The sequence below is a fragment of the Miscanthus floridulus genome, chromosome 8, assembly GCF_019320115.1.
Source record: "Miscanthus floridulus cultivar M001 chromosome 8, ASM1932011v1, whole genome shotgun sequence".
NCBI lineage: Eukaryota > Viridiplantae > Streptophyta > Magnoliopsida > Poales > Poaceae > Miscanthus > Miscanthus floridulus.
In genome coordinates, this window is record NC_089587.1 from 94,941,184 (window position 1) to 94,962,189 (window position 21,006).

At 44.9% G+C, this 21,006-nt stretch overlaps 1 protein-coding gene, 1 long non-coding RNA gene and 1 pseudogene across 2 annotated transcripts; 1 reads left to right on the forward strand and 2 right to left on the reverse strand.

Annotated features, from left to right (window-relative positions):
- Positions 1–3,607: 3,607 nt before the first annotated feature.
- LOC136472985 (tubulin beta chain-like) lies at positions 3,608–4,726 on the reverse strand (annotated as a pseudogene).
- Positions 4,727–6,772: 2,046 nt separating this feature from the next.
- Positions 6,773–7,447, reverse strand: LOC136472986 (uncharacterized). Its single transcript, XR_010762457.1, has 3 exons — positions 7,169–7,447; positions 6,991–7,083; positions 6,773–6,903 (listed from the first exon to the last, which is right to left on the reverse strand). It is a non-coding gene; the product is annotated as an uncharacterized lncRNA (long non-coding RNA).
- Positions 7,448–12,043: 4,596 nt separating this feature from the next.
- Positions 12,044–20,229, forward strand: LOC136472987 (fatty acyl-CoA reductase 1-like). The gene is made up of 7 exons (XM_066470689.1): positions 12,044–12,306; positions 12,449–12,552; positions 15,988–16,181; positions 17,298–17,398; positions 18,048–18,754; positions 19,691–19,818; positions 19,908–20,229. The coding sequence occupies exons 1-7, from the start codon at positions 12,207–12,209 to the stop codon at positions 20,059–20,061; spliced, it is 1,488 nt and encodes a 495-aa protein (XP_066326786.1). The 5' UTR covers positions 12,044–12,206; the 3' UTR covers positions 20,062–20,229.
- Positions 20,230–21,006: the final 777 nt, after the last annotated feature.

Sequence of the window (21,006 nt, forward strand, 5' to 3'; positions counted from 1 at the left end):
GGAGCATAGGAGCCATCAAAATGATGCACAATTTATGACCAGAGTGTGATGCACATTGTATGAACTAGAAGCATATGCCACGTGTTGCTGTGGGAATTGGGAATAAATTGTAAAGAAATTAAACTGCATATAATTACTTATTTGAAGGGATAAACTATTATAGATTAATGTCATGGTATGGTATTGCTGATGTGGATAAATAAATGCATGTTAGCGATGAAGTGTATTCCTAACGTGTATATATCATAATTGCACTAGTGGGCTATAATTTCTTCTCAGGCCCCATTTGACAGAGCTTAGCTTCACTAGTGAAGCTATTTTTTTAGGTTTCAGCTTCACAAGTAGCTTTCTCGGTAAAGCTAAAGCTATTTTAGAGACTCGTTTGGCAAAACAGCTTTGCATGTAGATTTTCTTTAAACATGCTCTCACCATAGTTTTTACGGCGGCGTGGCGAGGCGCGGCGACCCACCACCTTCACACCTTTACAGCGTCTATGGCGCGCGGCGTGGCGACGCCATACACACATCGGCATGGCGAATACATACATTATAGTCTAGGATATTAGGAAATTATATTGACAAATGGTAATGCAAATGTAGCTTAAAAGGTATAGTCTACAATATTAGCAAATCAAAATAGCAATGTAAATGTAGCAAGGAATTTTAATTACAAGTACATGGGGATCAATAGAGGATAATGGAGATCGATGTGGCTTCACGAAATCGCAGGTAAATATGTTATTGTAGATATATAAATATATAGATTATGTGCTAATTTGTCAAAATATGTAAGAAAGAAAAAAGAAATGAAAAAGAAAAGAGATGGTATGGGCTTTTATTTAGTGGCCCATCTAAAAAAGCCCACGCACCGTCGCATAGTCTTTACCCTAGCACTAAGGCACACAGCCTGATAGCTGCCGCCGTTTCTTATCTTCCTCGCAGCGACGCCGCTCCATTCTGCTCCCTCCCCCACTCGCGCTCGGCATGAAGGCGACGCTCCATCTTCTGCTCCGTCCCCCACTCGCGCTCGGCATGAAGGCGACGGAGGCGGCGCTCAGGCTCGGGCTCTCAGCGACGGCGGGGCAGTCCCAGGCTCGGCGGCAGCGTCAGCGGCTCCTCCTCCCGCCTCTCGCTAGTCACCTGGCGCCCTCGCCTCCGTCCTCCGCACACCGGCTGGCGACCCTGCGTACGCACCTCCCTCTCCCCTCCCGCCTCCGCTGGACCGTCGACGGCGCACGGCCCCTACAAAAGGGGGAGGTCGACGGAGGGCTGCTTGCGGTTGCATCTCGGGCTCGGTCACGGAGGGCTCCAATCGGCCACTCGGCCTATACAGGTACCCTCACGGCCTCACCCTCACCCTCACCGTCTATTGCGCCCGCCACAGTGCACAAAGGCGCCACAGGACGCCAAATCGGCGCCACGGGGATGCCACGGCGCTATGGCGGACGCCATACACGTCGGAGCCGTGGCGTCGCCGTGGCGAGAGCCAGAAAAACGCCACGGCGATATGGCGTCAGTATAGCGACGCCTTAACAACTATGGCTCTCACATAGTCCTACACATGGTCCACAAGTGTGAGGTGAAGCTATGAAAAGCTACTATCACTACGTAGAAAACGTTTTTTAGGGGTGGTTGGTAAGCCTCTGTAGGGGCGATTTTGCCAGCCGCCCCTATAAAAGGGTGGCTACAAATCGCTGATTTGTAGGGGCGGTTCCCAGACCGCCCCTATAAATCGATTTATAGGGGCGGCTACAGTACCAGCCGCCCCCTACAAATCGATTTATAGGGGCGGTCTGGGAACACCAGCCGCCCCTACAATTCAATTTGTAGGGGCGGTTACAGTACCAACCGCCCCTACAAATTATTTTTCCGCTAATTTTTTTTTAAATTTACAATTCAAATTGAACCATGTGAAACTTCATCACAGTAAAGATGATTAAATGAGGCAAATGCATTAGACTCTGTACAAACTGTTTACAAGGCATCAAGGAACCTAAAATAATGAAGACAGGGCCAGATAACATTGTTTGCATTAGGCTCTGTACAAACTGTTTACAAGCATGCTAAACCAAGTTTGTACTCACTTTATCTTGGATGAATGGATTTGCTGAGTTCCTTAAGAGATAGCTGATAATAGCAGCCTTCTTTGAAAGAATTGCTTTGTGAATCGTTGGCAAGCCATCCTAAGGAAACCAGCAAAAGGTCCAATAAAAAATAATGATCTAAAAAACAAAGAAGCCATATAGCTATTTTATAGTCAGGCAGTGGCAATTACCTTATCAAGCGCATTTATGTCCACATTATGTTTTAAAAGACTGTCCAATAGATAGAAATCTCTAGATGCAGCAAGGGTGTGAAGCGGAAGCCATTTACTCTGCAAGGAATAGATACTCGCATTACACCGGAAACTAAACTTGAAATAACAAAGATCATCATAGACAAGTGAAGATACTCGCATTACACCGAAATATAGAAAATACTTTACATCTTAATGAGTTGATCAGCAAGATAAACTATCACTTTGAAGAGAATCACGATAATAGTGTTTGCTTGATGGGACTAACTGGAAAAATAATCAGGCACGCCCCACGCTAATAATTCAGCCAACATTATGTGATATGAATCTACTCAAGAATGTCAACTCAGGAAAAGAAATGTTTCTGCAGCAAAGCAAGAGCTAGCTGACATGTATGTCATATTTTACCTGCAACACAAGATCTGTCTGTTGTTGTTCCCTTCACTGTTAGGTATATCTGCATCAAGTAAAGCAAATAAGAAAACAAAGACATGGAAATATTAGACTGATCCTTGTGATGCCATTTGGTTTGCTCCAAAGCCAACCAAACCCAGCAACAAGTTATATGAACAATTATAGGATAAATTGAATGAAGCGAGCTAGTTCAATGCATTTGTTGGGCACTAGCTCGTTCAATCAGCACAATCTATCAACAACAGACATGGAAAAAACTCGTTCAGTGAGTTCACTAAAACTGGAGTTTAACTACTGCAAAGTCTTGTATTCACATTTCAGAAGGCACCATATGCAAAGTTGTAGACAGAACTTTTCAAAGGCTCTCCTAGGTTCAAAGTTCAACCACCACAATACAGCAATGTCCAGTCTATATGTCTCACTTGTACCATTGCATGACTATTTTTACAAGAAATCAACCTGCTTGACAAAGTATGCTAGCTTACATTGTGAAACTTGAATAACAGCAAATAGCCAATAAACATGTTAGCAAAACACAGTGAAAAACTAGTTTGCTTGTGCTTTCAGACAAACAAATGAGCGCTATGCACATCATAACACTTCCTGAGGTTACAACCCATATGTTTATTATTAACAGGTTTTCCAGCATCATTTTGTAGCTGATCATTTACATGTATATAACAAGCAGAATGGAAAATGTGTACTGGAGACATACAAGATAGAAGTGCCAGACCATGACAACAAATAATCAATAAACATGTTAGCAAAACACAATGAACAACTAGTCTGCTTGTGCTGCATTCTAGACAAAAAGAAATAAGCGCTATACATATCATAACACTTCCACGAGTTACAACCCACATATATTTATATCAATAATAAATGTTGTTGGCGCAAAGCATATACAGATAAATCACTGCATCATCAATTTGCGAAATACAAGCAAACAGATTGTTATACTATCAACCAGAACATGCCAAATAAATATCAACAACAGAAACTAATAGGATAGAAATGCAAAAATGGAATGTGTAACGTCAAGCAAAAGATCATTCAGCACTTACAGGTTGGTGTAGCAAGCTTGAGCGTGCGGAAGCAGATGTCATAGAGAGCCTCATTATCGAGCACCATGCACTCATCTGCGTTCTCAACAAGCTGGTGAACTGAGAGCGTGGCGTTGTAGGGCTCCACGACAGTATCAGACACCTTGGGCGACGGGAAGACAGAGAATGTCAACATCATGCGGTCAGGGTACTCCTCTCTGATCTTGGAGATGAGCAGGGTGCCCATTCCTAAACTAGTACCTCCTCCCAGCGAGTGGTAGACCTGGAACCCTGCAGTATTAAGGGAGAACAATGCATCATAATGGATCAGTAAGGCTGTTAGGCGTCTAGCGCAACAACCACCGAGAGGTACGAGAATTCTACGACAAAATCCGGTCAATTCGTCGAAAATGTCACAAACCGCTTAGATCTAGGCGAAATCGATTAGATCTACAGGCACAACGCAAGTGCAATGGCTCATAAACCCTAGATCCAGAAGGGCTCGTGTCTCCATAACCCCGGAGAGGAAAGGGGCGAAAACATCAGATCCGGTGGGATAGATCAGATAGACAAGACATACCTTGGAGACAGTCGCAGTTCTCGGCCTCCTTGCGGACGACGTCGAGCACGGAGTCGATGAGCTCTGCGCCCTTGGTGTAGTGGCCCTTGGCCCAGTTGTTGACGGCGCCAGACTGGCCGAAGACAAAGTTGTCGGGGCAGAAGATCTGGCCGAAGGGCCCTAAGCGCACGGAGTCCATGGTGCTGGGCTCGAGGTCGATGAGGACGGCGCGCGGGATGTAGCGTCCGCCGCTGGCTTCGTTGTAGTAGACGTTGATGCGCTCAAGCTGGAGGTCGGAGTCACCGGCGTACTTGCCAGTGTGGTCGAGGCCGTGCTCGTCGCAGATCACCTCCTAGAACTTGGCCCCGATCTGGTTCCCGCACTGCCCGCCCTGGATGTGGAGGATCTCCCTCATGGCGACGGGTCGGCGGGGGGGCTGGCTAGGGTTTCGGCGAGGCGAGGCGGCGGGTTTTGGTTGGGGGGATTGGGGGAGGCCGAGCGCGGAGACGGCGGACTGGCGGAGGAGTGTGTGTGAAGAGGGGAGAGAGGGGTGGGGAGAGAAGGCTCTATGCGGTGGAGGAAGGCTCTGTGCGGAGGGGGTACTTCGGATAAACGGCTGCAATTCGCACAGTAGGGGCGGTTCGTGATTGAGCCGCCCCTACAAATAGAAATACCAAGGGCGGCTGATGATTGAGCCGCCCCTATAAATCCGACCCATTTGTAGGGGCGGCTCGTATCACCAGCCGCCCCTGCTGTTCTATTTGTAGGGGCGGCTGGTCTCATGGCTCTCGAACACGCCACTGTAGGGGCGGCTCCATCACCAGCCGCCCCTACAAAAAATTTATCCCGTTGCTAAAAATCATTTTTCACGTAGTGTATTTTTCGCTTCATCCCACCTCATTCTCATGTGAGGCATACATGATAAGATAACGTCTAAGCGTCAGTACTTGACTCTTACTATTAGAGATGTCCTATAAACTGTCGGCTCACTTTGGCCAACTCAGTGTAGGACAAAAAATTATAGTCATGGGTCATAAGATAGTCTTCAACGCCGAATAAATTGCTGAACGACCGCGCTAACCACGTGGCCTCTTTTTACCCGATAGAAACACTGTTCACCCAAACTTTAAATACTTCCCAGACACTATTCATCCCATAACTTTACTGCCAACTTCCTGCTTTACTGTTCACGCAATAATATGGGTGCAGCGGAGCGCGCCGTCCCGTCCTAGTCATGACAAGAGCATCCTGAAGTCCAAGCATAAGTGCCGATGGCACCAGCCAACCAACAACAAAAGCTAACCCAATAATGGGTAACCCAAGAGAAGAAACCCTTGATTTTTCCAGTGCAGAGACCTGATTTTTTTTTATTTTAACCCTTTTTTGAATATAATTTTAAATCTAACACTATCGGTTTTTTTAAAACTAACACTTTTAGCCGCGCCTATTGCCCTGGCGCGGTCAAATGCCTGTGCCGCGCCATGTATAGTGGCGCGGCAGAGGGCTAACGTGGCGTGGGCCGGCCTGGGGGACCGATGACGTGACAGGTCCTGCCGCGCCACTGACCTTGGCGCGGCAGTGCCGCACCCTGTTGCGTGGCGCGGCTGGACCAAATATACCGCCTGAGCAGCCACACCACCTGGCCGCTGCGCCTGCCGCCCGCACGGGCTACCTCGATGGTTGAATTGAAACACGTCGCGCCCGTATTTTGTTGAGTTTTTTTCACGATCGAATAGAGAATTTGATAAGCCAATGATTAGTTTTTCGTCTTTCATAATATGATTATGCACCATTTTAACTAATCAATTACGAAAAATTGTCACTGGCGTCCAGATACGCCGGGACTGCCGGTTCCCGAACGCAGGGTACTTAATCTCGTCGGCAGTGCTGCCGCGACTCAAAGAAACGAATAAGAAGCAAGTTGACAAGCTGCCACATAATATATTCATTGTTTTGACATAAGTTTGAGATAACATAACCAAATAACCTCGCAAGTTTTGGATGCCAATATTCATTTGACCTAACAAACTAAGACCCAGGAGTGTAAGGATCTCTCGGACGCCTCTGTCTCTTTGGATTTATTGGCAACACATTGGGAGTGTAGCCAACGTCGGTATGGTCGCGTCGACGGTGCGTACGGCTCGTACCCTACAGGTATATGATACGCACGATTACTTATAATTCTTTATGATCGTTAGTTCATGGAGCCTACGTATTGAAACAAACTATCTTTGTTAGTACCTGTGAGGCTCCTTGGGTGCCAAGCGGGGCACCATCTAGCTGAGACATGCCGATCTCGTCTTGCGGCCATTCGTCCCACTGGTCGTGCTGTCCGTGGAAGCCCGGGGGTTCGTCGTCGTCGTCATCGTCCTCCTCCTCGTCCTCGGTTGCAGGGTCCTTCCTAGCGCTATGATGTGGTAGTGTACGCACAGCGGAAGTGGCACCCTGTGTCATCGGCTGAGAAGAGCCGGCTGGTGTCCTCAAAGAGGCTGAAGACATGCCACCCGACCGCACGGGGAGTGGCGGTTCCTTATAAGGAGTGTCCATGCAGCTCAACTTCTGAGCTAGCTTCCTGCAGCTCTTCTTCACCTTCTGCATAAATAGACGTTAAAGTTAGTTCATTACCCAAACGCATATACACTAAAGAAACATTTTTGAAACGAACAAGTTTATGTTTACCTCCACAAAAGCCGCGAGAACGCCTGGCCCCTGCCCTCTAGACTCGTGAAGCCGGAACGCTGCTTCGTTGGACAGCCTTGACAATTGTGTCGCCTGGGTACAGAAACGCGGTTGGACAATTTTAAGTACACATACTTAATACCAAAAGATAACAAATTGTACCATTCAAGTATCTTACCACGTATCTTTGAAGCGGGGCTCTCTGTAGCTGTGTGTCCTCCCTAGTGGTAACGTCGTACACATCTTCGATGACATCTTCCTCCGAGTCCTCGTCAATCGCCACGTTAGTGTACGGAGGCTTGATATGTGTCCTCGTAGACCTGTGAAGCCACCGCAGGTACTCATCGAAGGTGTGCTGGTCGTGTGGAGGACCCGTAAGGACCGCATATGGTACCCTGGTCTACCATAAATGGATGTACGAGCTGTGTGTCACGCGCCAATCCTTGGTCTTGTACCTCTTCCTGTGGTCAAACCTGCAACAAAACGATGTTAGTTGTACCAAACACACCTCTGAATTATAGCATTGTTATTAATCGATAACGCACCCGTGCAATTCTTGATTGGTGGAGTAAAGCGGTGGTGGGCAGCCTGTCATTCTTCCAACCTGTCTACAGACCCGGATGGGCAAGTGAATCTCGACCACATGGAAGAAAATAAGAGGGACGTCGCAGTGATACTCGTGTGACTCGTCCCTAGTGACAGGACTCAGATAGCCCTAGAGCTCCAGAGAATCCCAAGGACACCAAAACACTTGAAATTTTGTAATTGTGTTAGGTTGTGATATAGTGTACATCGAAGAAGACACTGCTACGATAGTATAGAGAGCGTAGCCTGGTGCTATGTCAGGACGTCGAGACCGTCCGTATACTCCCTGTACTTGCGCCACGCATTCCCTCTAACTAACTGTGCTTCCGTCCAGATATATAGAACTGTAGAGAGTGTATCATGCCCGTTCCATCGCTGCATTGAACACGATAATGAATTAGCAACAAATAATCTCATCATATCTAACTGCCTGGAAGAATATAATGAACCGAAGTACTTACCGGTAAACCATTATTAAGGGGCCTCCCAACGGGCAATCGTTCCCAACACCAAACCTTGGAGTAGGTAGGAGCAACCCCTAAGGTTCGCATGTCCTGAGGTGCGACGGTAGGCAACGCATAGCTGTCGATACTGTCCATGTCAGGACTGCGCTGCCCCAGCTGTACCCCGCTATGTTCTCCCACGGCTGGCGAAGTATGTCAAGGAAGATACAGCTGATGGTGTTGCCCGAGGCGTCTAGGAAGAGGAAAGCACCAAGAAAGTGCCAGAGCCACACTTCGAGCGAACCTGTCGATCTGTGCCTCCTCAGCTTGTGGGTCCAAGTACTCAAAGCGCTCTGTGATCCAGGACGACGAAACACCGAAACTTTTCCTGTAATTGATCAAAGAAAATGAGACCCGATGCCAGCTGTAAAGCAATGCAAGTATTAAATAGGCTTGAATTACTCACTTATTTTTTTGGAAGCATCGTCGTTCGGTGGAAGAAAGCCAGTAAACTGAGCCACCAGCTCCCTCCAGTGATCGTTGTCAACTATCTCTATCACTAGAAGTCCCCCCAACCGAAGGCCTAAAATAGCCTTCACGTCCTGCAACGTCAAGGTCATCTCGCCACTAAGGTAGGTGGAACGTGTGGGTCTCAGGGCCTCCACCTGTTATAAGAATAGAACGACTGTTAGTTGCCTCCAATTTGTTACAAGAAAGTTTACGTACAAAGAATACACTCGCACCTGTCTACAGCTACAGTAAGTAGTGCTAGGGTCAAGGGGCGGAAGACCGTGGTTGACAACACGGACAAGCTCGAGAAAGCCGGCACGCCGTATGTACGGCGTATAACGCTCGTCCCACTGATGCGTCCTGGTGTGAGTGCGGGGCCTCAAAGGAGGCAAGGACACCTCTGCGTCATTGTTAGTCAAGATGTGTGCTCGGTGCTGGTCGTCGTACTCTACCTCAAGAATAGGGTACAACGGGTGCTGCGTGGGAGGGGCCATCCTGTTATAAATTGATAAACAAAGCGTTAGAGTATTCAAATTAATAAAATTCAAGTTAACATTAGTAAGTTCACAAACAAATCACAAACAAATTCACTAACCTAACTAGCCTAAATCCCTAAACCTAAAATCCTAACTATACTAGATAATAAATACATAATCAATCCATATAAAACTTTGATTCCAAAATTACTAAGTAATCCCTCCGTCTCAAAATAAATACACATCTTGCTTCTCGAGTAGTCAAATATGTTTAAGTTTGATCAAAACTAAAAAAAATGGTATCAATATTTGTATCTCCTAATAAGTTTATTACGAAAGTATACTCCATGCTTAATGTAATAGTACCTATTATGTATCATAAATATTAGTACGCTATTATATAAATTTGGTCAATTTTTTTAAAAAATTTAACTTCAGGAAGCGAGATGTGCATTTATTTAGGACGGAATGGGTACTTCCTCCGTCACATAACAATAGTCGTTCTAAGATATCGCAAAGACACTAATACTCAATGAAAATAGCTTCGATGCCCCTACATGCTCCTAGAAATGCTAGCACTAGCAGACCATCATCAACTCTTTTGCTTCTGCGCCGGCCGCTCGAGGATTGCGAGGGCACGGGGGGTAACCGTAGGGATACAAAAAATACTAACTATACTAGATAATAATAATAAAAATATGAAATCGAGATAGAGGTACCTTAGGAGCGGACGGCCTTGACGCGCCGGCGTTCGTGCGCGGCCGGCTAGGGCGCTGCGCGGCAGGAGTGGCCGGGCGCGGCGTGGGCGAGCGGCCGAGGCCGGGGCGAGGCGAGGTCGGGCGAGCGCGGGCGCGTGCGGCCGTAGGCAGGGCGCTGGCGGCGGCGGCGGCGTTCGGGCGGGCGGGCAGGGCAGGGGTGCGTGCGGGCGAGCGGGCTCGCACGCGGTATATATTTGGTCCAGCCGCGCCACGGATCAGGGCGCGGCACTGCCGCGCCAAGTTCGGTGGCGCGGCAAGACCTGCCACGTCATCGGTCCCCCAGGCCGGCCCACGCCATGTCAACCCTCTGCCGCGCCACCATGCATGGCGCGGCATAGACATTTGGCCGCGTCAGGACAATAGGCGCGACCAAAAGTGTTAGTTTAAAAAAAATCCGACCGTGTTAGATTTAAAATTATATTAAAAAAGAGTTAAAATTAAAAAAAAAAATTCGAGACCTGCAGGGTGCCGCGTTGAGCTCTGCACTGCACGGCATCCCATCTCTTGGAGTGGACGTCTTCTCCGATCCACCTCACAACTTAGCTAGTACCTCTCTTCGAAGCATTTGCACGGCATCGTCGTGATCTGTTTTTTTTTTTTTGAGCAACTCGTGGTCTGTGTTGGTAACATGTACTAGTACGTATGGGTTAATTGGGCCGTTCAAGCGTCGCTTTTGCTTCATGGAACGGATAAAAAAGGGATGAGGAATAATGGATCGTCAACGAAGATGGGTTGGGCCGTGATGAGGTTGTCTTTGAGTTATAATGGGCTGTGAATTTCCATGGGTTTCGTGCTGTGCTTTTCCCCACGTAAAAAATGGTACTGCGCTCTGCTTTCAGACTAGGAATACCACCGCCCTGGAAAATTCGGCTTTGGCTGTGTTTAGTTTTTCCTAAAAAGTGCTACAGTAGCCATCACATCGAATCTTGCGATACATGCATGGAGCATTAAATGTAGACGAAAAAAAACTAATTGCACAGTTTGGTTGGAAATCGTGAGACGAACGTTTTGAGCCTAATTAGTCCATGATTGAACACGAATTGTCAAATAAAAACGAAAGTGCTACAGTATCCCAATTTCCAAATTTCACGAACTAAACACAGCCTTTGTCTATCACTCTCCATTGACAGCGTGCAGCAATAAGGCGAAAAGGATCGCTAAAATGATCGATGCATGGGCATGCATGGCCCAAGAAGATGGGCAAGGTCAAAGAAGGTCTCTGCTAAAGTAGCTAGCCGTCAACACTCACCAAGCTGTCCATCTGTGTTCCTAGCCTGGTGGTGGTCCTGTCTCAACTCAGACATGTTTTTCTAGTGTACACTAGTAATATACAAAAACACGCTTATCATAAAATTAAAGGAAATTGTTAAATGTGAAAGCATCGCGCTTGGCAGTTTCCTGGCTAATCGAGATATCACCATTTATTTCTCCCACCTGCTGCCAACGATTTGCTGCGCTCTAGGAACCATGGATTTTGGTATGGTTAACTCAAGCTCCACGTAATCTCGAAGAAGCAGAATGCAAGTGGAGATCATCATTTCAATTCTCTCTTATTGCTGCTAGTTATATTTCGGTTCTGGCAGAAAAAAAAGGCTAAATCAACCGGCATGGCGCTACCTTGATCACTCGTTGTTGATTGCTAACCTTTACATTTCTTAAGAGGCTGCACCATGGGTCATCTTGATGAGTGGCCGCCAAAAGGCTCGGTGATGCTACCTCGATCAATATGCACAACAGAATATATAATATAATATAATATATAGCAGGCTACTCCCTCCATCCCAGAAAGGATTAGTCACCGACTCACCGATCGTTCTCTGCGCCGGCACGTCCCTAGCTGCAGCAGCTAGCAGGAATCCATGACATAAGATCCCAATCTTGCAGACAGGGCAAGGCTCTCTCATGGTAGGGTTGGTGTTCTTTGGTGGACGAACCATGAATAACCCAAGGTTGGAGTGGTTTGTTGGGTTTTCCCAAAACCCAAAGAGAATTTACTGGGTAGACTGGGTAACCAAATCTGACCCACTTAGGTGCCCCTTTGAATCAAGGGATTCTGAGAATCCGGGTAAAAATAATCCAACAATTTTATTGGATTTCAGGATTCTTAAAAATTGTGAATTAAAATTCCTCTAAAAATTTGAGCTGTTTTGGATGAGATATTAGATATTGTGATTGTGAGATTTTTTCTATCCAGATTCTCAAAAATAGGATTCAAACAGGGCCTTATTACACCCCTACCTGCCCTGTATGATTGTGTGGCTGTGTGTGTGTATAACTAGATGCGCGTATGTGACCTCTTTCTTGGGTCTCTCCTAGCCTCCAAGTCTCACTGCCTGCTGCTGCTGGATAGATTGGACGCACCACCTGCAGCGCACCATAACACTGCTTATCCTCTCTCTTCTCTCTCTAGCTCCCTGAAGCAAAGAATCAAGCGTACGTGATCGATGATGTACGAGTACGACAGCATGGACGCGGCGAGGATCATAGCGTATTTCAAGGGCAAGAGCATCCTCATCACCGGCTCAACTGGCTTTCTTGGGAAGAGTATGTTATATGCCGTCTCTCCTGCAAACTATTAATTAAAGGAGTAGCTAAGTGTAGCTTGCATTGTGTTGTTGTTGAGTTTATCTTGTGTTTTGATTTGCATATGCATACATATAAGTGGCTTGTACATGCATGAATGCAGTTCTTGTGGAGAAGATACTCCGGGTGCAGCCTGATGCAACCAAGATCTATCTTCTTGTACGAGGGAAGGACGCGTCATCTGCAAAGCAACGCGTCCAAGAAGAGGTCATTACTTCACTTTGCTTGCACTTCTCTCTTTGCTTTACAGCGCCTGTTAACCGCGCAGCAGATGCAGTCCTCACTCCGGTCAGGCGGAAGCGGAGGGAGTGTTACAATTTTGAGCGCAACTACGTGGTCTGACACACAGTCACTTACAGGATCGGAATTGGATTAGCATTGCCGGCGTCATTTTCTTTTGAACGAACTCTGCCTTTCAATGGCGCATTTTCTTTTGAACAAACTCATCTGCCTTTCAATTAAGAAGAGAGGTTTTATAGATTTATATACACAAGTGCCAAGGACCAAACATCCGCGAGCAACACACAGGATGGGAGAGAAAAAAACATACAGCTCACAAAATAAAATCCCAATTGTGACTAAGGAGGATGCAAACGGTGAGCTCTTTTATTTAGGTCTAGATTTTCCTTGATCCTTCCAGCAACTTGGGGACCGTGGCATGAGTTACGTCGAAGATCCTGTGGTTGCGCTCCTTTCATAGGTTCCGCATGGTGTAGATAGCTAGGTCGTTGAACGCTCGCTCGCGTTCTTTGGGCACCGATAGTAGTGTGTTCTCCCACCAATCTGCTAAGGTGTCAGAGTGCTCCCAAGAGAGAACGACTTGAAACCATACTACTTGCGCAAAAGGACATGCCAGGCAATGGTGGTAACTGCTCTCTAGCGGCCCGTTGTACAGAGCACAGGTCTCATGGTGAGGCCATCTCCGATGTGAGAGGTCGTCTGCCGTGAGGATTTTGTTTTAAATAAGATTTAGGTAAAGATATTGCATTTGTTTTCCATGTGTACCCGCCGAATGATGTATATTTGGTACCGTCGACAAGAGCCTTAGAATTGTGCCCGCCAAATGCACTGCCAGTGCCATGGGAACAAATGTTTAGCATGCAACCTCGTAAGCTCTATTGAATTAATTATGCTAGCTAGCTCTTCGTTCACTACATACGTACATATTGGTTGACGACCACTACTCGTTCTAAAAAGATAAATTCTAGAATAACAGTACTAGATAAAAAGATACAATTATAGAATAATATTTGGTCAAATGATCTGAAGTTTTGATCAAATTGATATAACAACGTAATAAACTTTATCAACAAATTATTAAAGTATGAGCCATTGTCACTCTCTCCATCAGGCTGTCCCTCACTTCCACCCTTCTTGTCTCTCTTGGTTCATGGCTCTTCTCTGTCTGCTATCTCTCACTTTCATTCCTCCGAAACCCGAGGTAGACTGTACGTATCCTCCTTCAGGAGGACGACGTCAGTCACAAATTGTACATCTAGACTAGAGTTACATTTTTAAGCTCACTACAATTGGCATAAGCAGGTCCAGATGACCGCACAACAATTTATGCATCCACTGCAACACACAAAAACATACCTACTAGTATATATCATTAAATTTGATCTACGGAAAATATATTTCCATAGCATACATAACTGAAGTCATACATGTCGTTGATAGTATTTCCTATAGACTTAATCAAACTCAATTTACTATCAGTGCATGTAGAATATATTAGGGCAGGCCAAAGATATTTCCAAGTCTACAAGACGACCAAACACGTTTTTGCCATCATATACTATCAGTGCATGTGCATGCATTTCATCCCTAGTCACTGCACCCATACGTAGGCCGGCATCTCCATCATGTTCCAAAAAGGCGCCACCAGTGACCAGTCCTCTCCCTATCACTTTCTCTCACTACTAGAACCAACCGTCAACGCTCCTTGGACAAAACCAGTTAATGGCCTATACAGTACTCCTTCCTTCCGTCTAAAAAAGTGTCTCTATGATGTTCGGTTAATTTTTTTTTAAAAAGTATTATTAGATTTATAAAAAATATTATTAAATAATTATATCTATAAATAAGTTTTACTAAAAAACAATATTGATTATGCACCATAAATATTATGACAGCGGCCCTATAAGCTAGTGTGATAGCAGCAAATAGTCCAGCACTCTTACCCGTCGTGTTCATCAGTAATGGTCACACAGAGTACCCGGTCACTTCTCATCATCAAGCTAGCTAGCTACTCCACCCAAAATTGAATTGAATGATGATGAGACATGTGGATGGTTGGTTTCATATACGTAGGCCTTGTTTAGATGTCCCTCAAATTTCAAGTTTTTTCACTCTCTCTCCATCCTATCAATTTTTAGCCGCTTGCATGGAGTATTAAATGTAGGTAAAAAAATAACTAATTACACAGTTTAGTTGGAAAATCACGAGATGAATCTTTTGAGCCTAGTTGGTTCACGATTGGACAATATTTGTCAAATAAAACGAAAGTGGTACTATTTATCGAGTTGCAAAAAGTTACAATCTAAACATGGCCGTACTCCAATAATGCTAGCTATTACATTCTCGTTCCGGCAACGGGAATGGGAACATGGCTGCTAAGCTCTAGACATGCAAGGTAGGTTGGTCACGAACCCGCAAATAAGTTTAATTTTTGCTAGTTGGTATAATCAGCAAAATTTAGTTTATTCGTAGGTTCGCTGATAACTTTCCTAGAGTACTCTCATTCCAGACGAATGCAGTTCCAGGTTTTGGAGAAATTAAACTTTTTTAAGTTTAACAATGTTTTAGAAAAAATATATAAATGTTTATGCCTTCAATTAGATATACTATGAAAGTACATTTCATAATCAATCTAATTTATCAATATCATAATGTTTATAATTCTATATAGATTTAATTAAATTTAAAATTGTTTGACTCCTCGAGAAACGAAAATTATATTCTTTTTAAAACTGGTGGGAGGGAGTATATATATGCTGCGTATATGGGCTCCAAAAATTATATTTAGCAAGGGATAGTTGCCACCCAACAACTAAGAATGGCCAACGACCTATAAGCTAAGGTGTCCAAATATAGCTAGCTAGTTTTTTTTATTACTATTAGCTAATAGCTTTCTGTTTATTCTGTAAGTTGTAAGAGCAAGCCTGATAATACAGTTGGCCTACCTGCTGTAAGGATATTTACAGTCTTCTCCTAGCCCACTCATCTAGCAGTTAGCTCTTCACTATTAATATATAGCATACTTGTCTCTCTCACAAAGTTTCTTGGTTCTTGTATCTAAGTCAGCGGTAAGCTTACAATTCGCTTCTTTTCTCTCTCCTCTCCTTTCTCCTCCACATCAGTATTCAGCCGGCTTACAGCCTGATATTACACTTGCTCTAACGGATCCAAATAGTACTAGCTAGCTTTTTACTAGGCTAATTAATTTAAGTGCATGCCACGATGCATGGGCTGTTGGAACTGTTATCATGATCAATTAAAAAACAGAGGCGACAATAACATTTATTGATGCCAGCTTCTTTTAATTCAGTAGTACCTAAGAGCATGCATGGTCCAACAACATTTTTACAAGCAAAGTGATGTTGAGTACCAACTAATTCCGTGGTGTGTGCATGCATGCAGGTGATTGGCACCGAGCTGTTCGGCAAGCTGAGTGAGAAGCACGGCGACGGGTTCCAGCAGTTCATCCAGGAGAAGATTGTTGCCTTGCCTGGGGATATCATCTACGACAACCTGGGACTGAATACGCTGGAGGCTCTGGCCAAGGACATAGACATCATTGTGAACATTGCGGCAACCACAAACTTCTACGAAAGGTTCTTATTATTCGTGCCTTCAGTAGCAAACTAGGTCAAATAAATTAATAAGTTGCATGCATTGTTAACATTATTTGTTAATTATCTAAATGGAGTACTAGAGCTGGCCAGGCCAGTACTTCAACTTATTATGCTTTGTATATTTGCACGAATAATGTTCATTTGAGAAATAATTATTTGAAGGAACTGTAGGTTACTGTATTTTTTACAAGGTTCTGAATCTCTGACTGTAGCTTTGTATATAGCTGGAGATAGCTTCTGAGAAGTGCCGCCGCTAGAAGATTCAACTATTGCTGCTAAAAATTTAGCTGCCGCTAAAAGCCCGAGATAGCCCCCTATAGCCGCCATGCGCGTGTTCGGCTGGCTGGTTGTCGCGGCTAGGGCTGGCCAGCCCACTCATTCGGGCACTGTTCACATGAACAGTGCCTTTCAGACAGAACAATATTTTTCTCTCACAACAACCTAGCTGGAACAATATTTTAGTTTATTCAACCAGCCAGCCGAACACTCCCATGGGCATGAAAGCTCCGGCTGTAGCTTCTAAGTTTGTGACAAGTATGTCCCGTAGGCCACACTCGTGATGAACTAATGATGATGGTACGATGAAAATGTTATGTTGTTAAATAACTCTCTTATGATTTACTCATATTGTCTTATGTGAATTGATTATTTGGAATTAATCACTGAAGTTTGTTATATTAGTTTCTGTTTTTTTTTCTAAAACCGGTAAATGGCTTAGCTACCGCTATAGCTAGCTAAATCTGTTCTTAGCTGTTGAAGACAACCGCTAAGAGGCTTAGCCCTTTATTTTGTTTAGAAATGACAGCAAAAGCTTTGCCCTAGATGATGTCCCCAGGCAAGGCAACCATCTTCTCCTGCAACCAACTGGGATAAAAACCCAAACTACACAGCCCAACTATCGGAAAAACAAACACCAATACAAGAGAGGCGCAAACTGTCACTGTCCAGCAACCACTGAAACTGACTGCAACTACCGGACTACTGGAGCACCGCTGGTTCTTGCACGGGGGCCATCAGGCCATGGCCGCACGGTACTGGAATAATAATGTCATCCTTATCCCCCTTTTAAAACTGATTTTTTTATGACTTGTGTAGATATGATGTCTCGTTGGACGTGAACGTGATGGGGGTGAAGCACCTCTGCCACTTTGCTCAGCAGTGCGCCAACCTCAAGATGTTCATGCATGTCTCCACTGGTCAGTAGAACTCCCAATTAATCAGTGATCTAAGGGCTCGTTTGGCACGGTTCCCGTTGGCTCCGGCTCCACTACTGTAGTACTATTGTAGCGCGGAGCCGGAGGAGTCTGAAATCGTGGCTTCTCCGACTCCTTATCTTTCTATTTCATTTTCTGCCTCGATTTCCGAAACGGCTCCTGCCACAGTGCCCCAACAGTGTCACTACAGTGTCGTGGAGGAGGAGCCGGAGCACCGGGAGCTACGCCAAAGAGGGCCTAAATCTCCAGCTAAAGTATTTAACGGATGGCTTCTCAAACAGCTAAACAGTGGAGTTAAATGAAGCTATAGCAGGCTATAGCGGCAAAAATTATACATGGACACAAATACAATAGTTTGATCTGTTTCAATTTTCAAATAGCTATAGTCAATCGTAGCGGCAGCTGTAAATGGAGATTTAAAACCTTGCTCCCAATAAAAGACGAAGCAAGAAGAGAGAGCACGAGGTCAATTAATCTTACTGACGGCCGATCCACTTTCGGATGATTTTGGCTGATTTCGGATGATTTAATAGTATTCTGTGAGAACGAATAAGTTGAAAAAAAGCTGAAAAAAGCTGGAAGTAGTTCAGCCGAACAGGCTGATTAACTTTGCATTGGTCTATGTTTGCAGCTTATGTCTGCGGCGACAGGGACGGGCTCCACCTGGAGAAGCCCATCAAGCCCGGCGAGTCGCTGTGTGAGGGAAGGTACCTCGACGTCGACGCCGAGCTGCAGCTCGTCAGGGAAGCCAAGAAGGAGCTCATGGACGCCAGCGATGACGAGCGCAAAAAGACAGAGAGGAAGGCCATGAAGGAGCTGGGCATCCAGAGGGCTCGCCACTTTGGGTGGTCCAACACGTACGTCTTCACCAAGGCCATGGGGGAGATGCTGCTGGGGCAGCTCCGCGGCGACATGCCTGTGGTGGTCATGCGCCCCAGCGTCATCACTAGTGTCCGGGCGGACCCGCTGCCGGGGTGGATGCAGGGCATGCGCACCATCGACACGCTCATCATCGGCTACGCCAAGCAGAACCTGTCCTGCTTCCTCGGCGACCTCAGCGTGGTCGTGGATGTCATCCCGGGGGACATGGTGGCCAACGCGATGATGGCGCACTCGAAGGAGAAGGCCGCGGAGGCGGTGCCGGTGTACCACGTCACCTCGTCGCTGCGCAACCCAGTCAGCTACTCCGTTCTGTACGAGTCCGGCCGCCGGCACTTCTACCAGAACCCGCGCGTGGGGAAGGACGGCAAGGTCATCCCCACCAGGGAGATGCGCTTCTTCCCCACAATCGCGCAGTTCTACCTCTACATGTTGTTCACCTTCAAGCTGCCGCTAGAGGTCAGACAAGTGATAGTATTGTATATATACTCCCTCTAATTCAGAATAATTAATAATATAATGTAAGTATGCCTTTCAAAAGATTGACCAAATAGCAACTGACAAAACAATTATTAGACATATATTAATAGAAAAGAGGCAAGGTAATATGCCATAACAAAGAATTACAAGGCCACAACTACTACACAAACAACACAAAACCACCTCGACACCATCATACAAAACCCCATGCAAACTGCACTCCATAACAAGAGGAAAGAAATGGGTGGAGGGTTCCTTTCAGCGATGCCTTTCAGCGATGCCTCTGGTACCTAGATTCATTAGGCCTTATTTAGATGCACTCATCAACCTCAATTGACATGTATTGAGATGGATTAGGATGAAAAATAATTTTCACCCTAATCAAATCCAACGCACATGAAATAAGGTGGTAAATACGAACGTAGCCAAAAACCCTATATAAAATTTGACAATTAATATTTAATCATGTTGTTTTAAAATGTTACTACGTTTTTGCTAGCTAGTCACACCTTATATTATAGGTCATGTGTCTGTGTCCTAGCTAGGCATCCTACAACCTACATTTATGGCCTATTTGTTTGGGCTTTTTAGAAGCTTTTGGACCACAGCTTTAGGACCTTTCAAAAGACAAAAAGCTCTCAGAAGCCAAAAGCCAGAGCTCCTCAAAGTGAGCTTTTGGGCTTTTGGCTCGTGGGAGCCTTTTGGCTTTTGGAATGTCCCAAAGTTAAGCTGAAACAAACAGGGGCCTAGAATTGGAGGGGAAAATAAATTAAATGTCTTTATTGTGCTTATTACTAATAATTGAGTCTAGTGCGTGCGTGTTTAGCGTCTGCGTCTATACTTGTGTATTTCGAAAAAAAAAATATAGTTGTCTGATTTGTCCCCATCACTCAAGTGAGCTAATGTGCACTGTAGATTCTGCACTTAGTGAATCTGCTGCTTTGTGGGCTCTTCTCGTGGCTCTACAACGACCTCAACCGCAAGTACAAGTTTGTGATGCATCTTCTTGACGTCTATGGCCCCTTTGCCTTCTTCAACGGATGGTAATTAATTACCCGTTACCTCCATTGTTATATTATATAAAAAAGCTAATGTTTCCTATATATATACTTTTTATTGCCCGGTGATGAAGCTTTGATGACATGAACTTGGAGCGGTTGAGGTTGACGATGGTGATGAAGACCCCTGAAGATCACATGTTCAATTTCGACCCCAAGACCATCGACTGGGACCATTACTTCACCAGAATCCACATCCCTGGTGTTCTCAAGTATTTGTGCAAGTGAAGCCTCCCTTTTGAAGCTACCTCGCCTTCATCTTGTGTAAAAAATAAAGCTCTTAACCAGTCTCGACTAAGGAGGCAGCTTATTATATATCTCATTATAAACTTGTAATCTCTGTCTGTGTGTCAATGTCTCAATGATAATAAAAAAGGACGATATGAAATGCCAGTATTTGTTTGTTTCAAAAAAAATGTCAGTCTTTGATGCTAATCAAATTGAGAAACAAAGCTTAGGGTCTATTTGGTTGAGCTATGGCTACGAGGAAAAGTTGTTGTGGGCTATAACTTGTGGAAAAGCTAAAAGCTATTTGGTTGAAACAAGTATAAATTATACCTCCTATCTTTTCTCATATCTTTATCTCTCTTGAAACAACTATGAAAGAGCTCTTTAATCCACCCATTTTGAAAAGCAGCCAAAAGCAAAAAGTAGGGTCTAATTAAGGTGCTTTTAAAAATGTACTACGGAGCTTCTTCTAAAAAAGCAGCCTTCAAAAGCAACTCCTTTGGTTGGGCTTTTGGCCAAAAACCCAACCAAACAGATCCTTAATAAAAAAGGAACGTGGTCTAATTGAAAAAAATAGGCCAACCTAGAAGAAACTATACAATTTTTCATTAAGAAGAAAAAGACACACATGAATTTAAGTCCAAGAGGATTCAAATCTGAGTGGTTGGATGCATGACCACATCTACCACCCAATCATCCATGCACATATTCGAGTTTTCTTGAACTCGAATTTGGGTACACTACTATAGAAATTATTTTTAAAGACACCTACCTTTTTGCGTTGATGCGGCTCTATCGAATTCCGTCTCTAAATATGGTTAATGAGTCTGTAAACCTCTAGAAATTGATTTTTAGAGACAACTGTATATTTTTAGAGGCGGTTCGGCTTGCTAGCCACATCTAGAAAGAGAGACATTGCTAGATCAGTTAGTTGATAATTTAGCT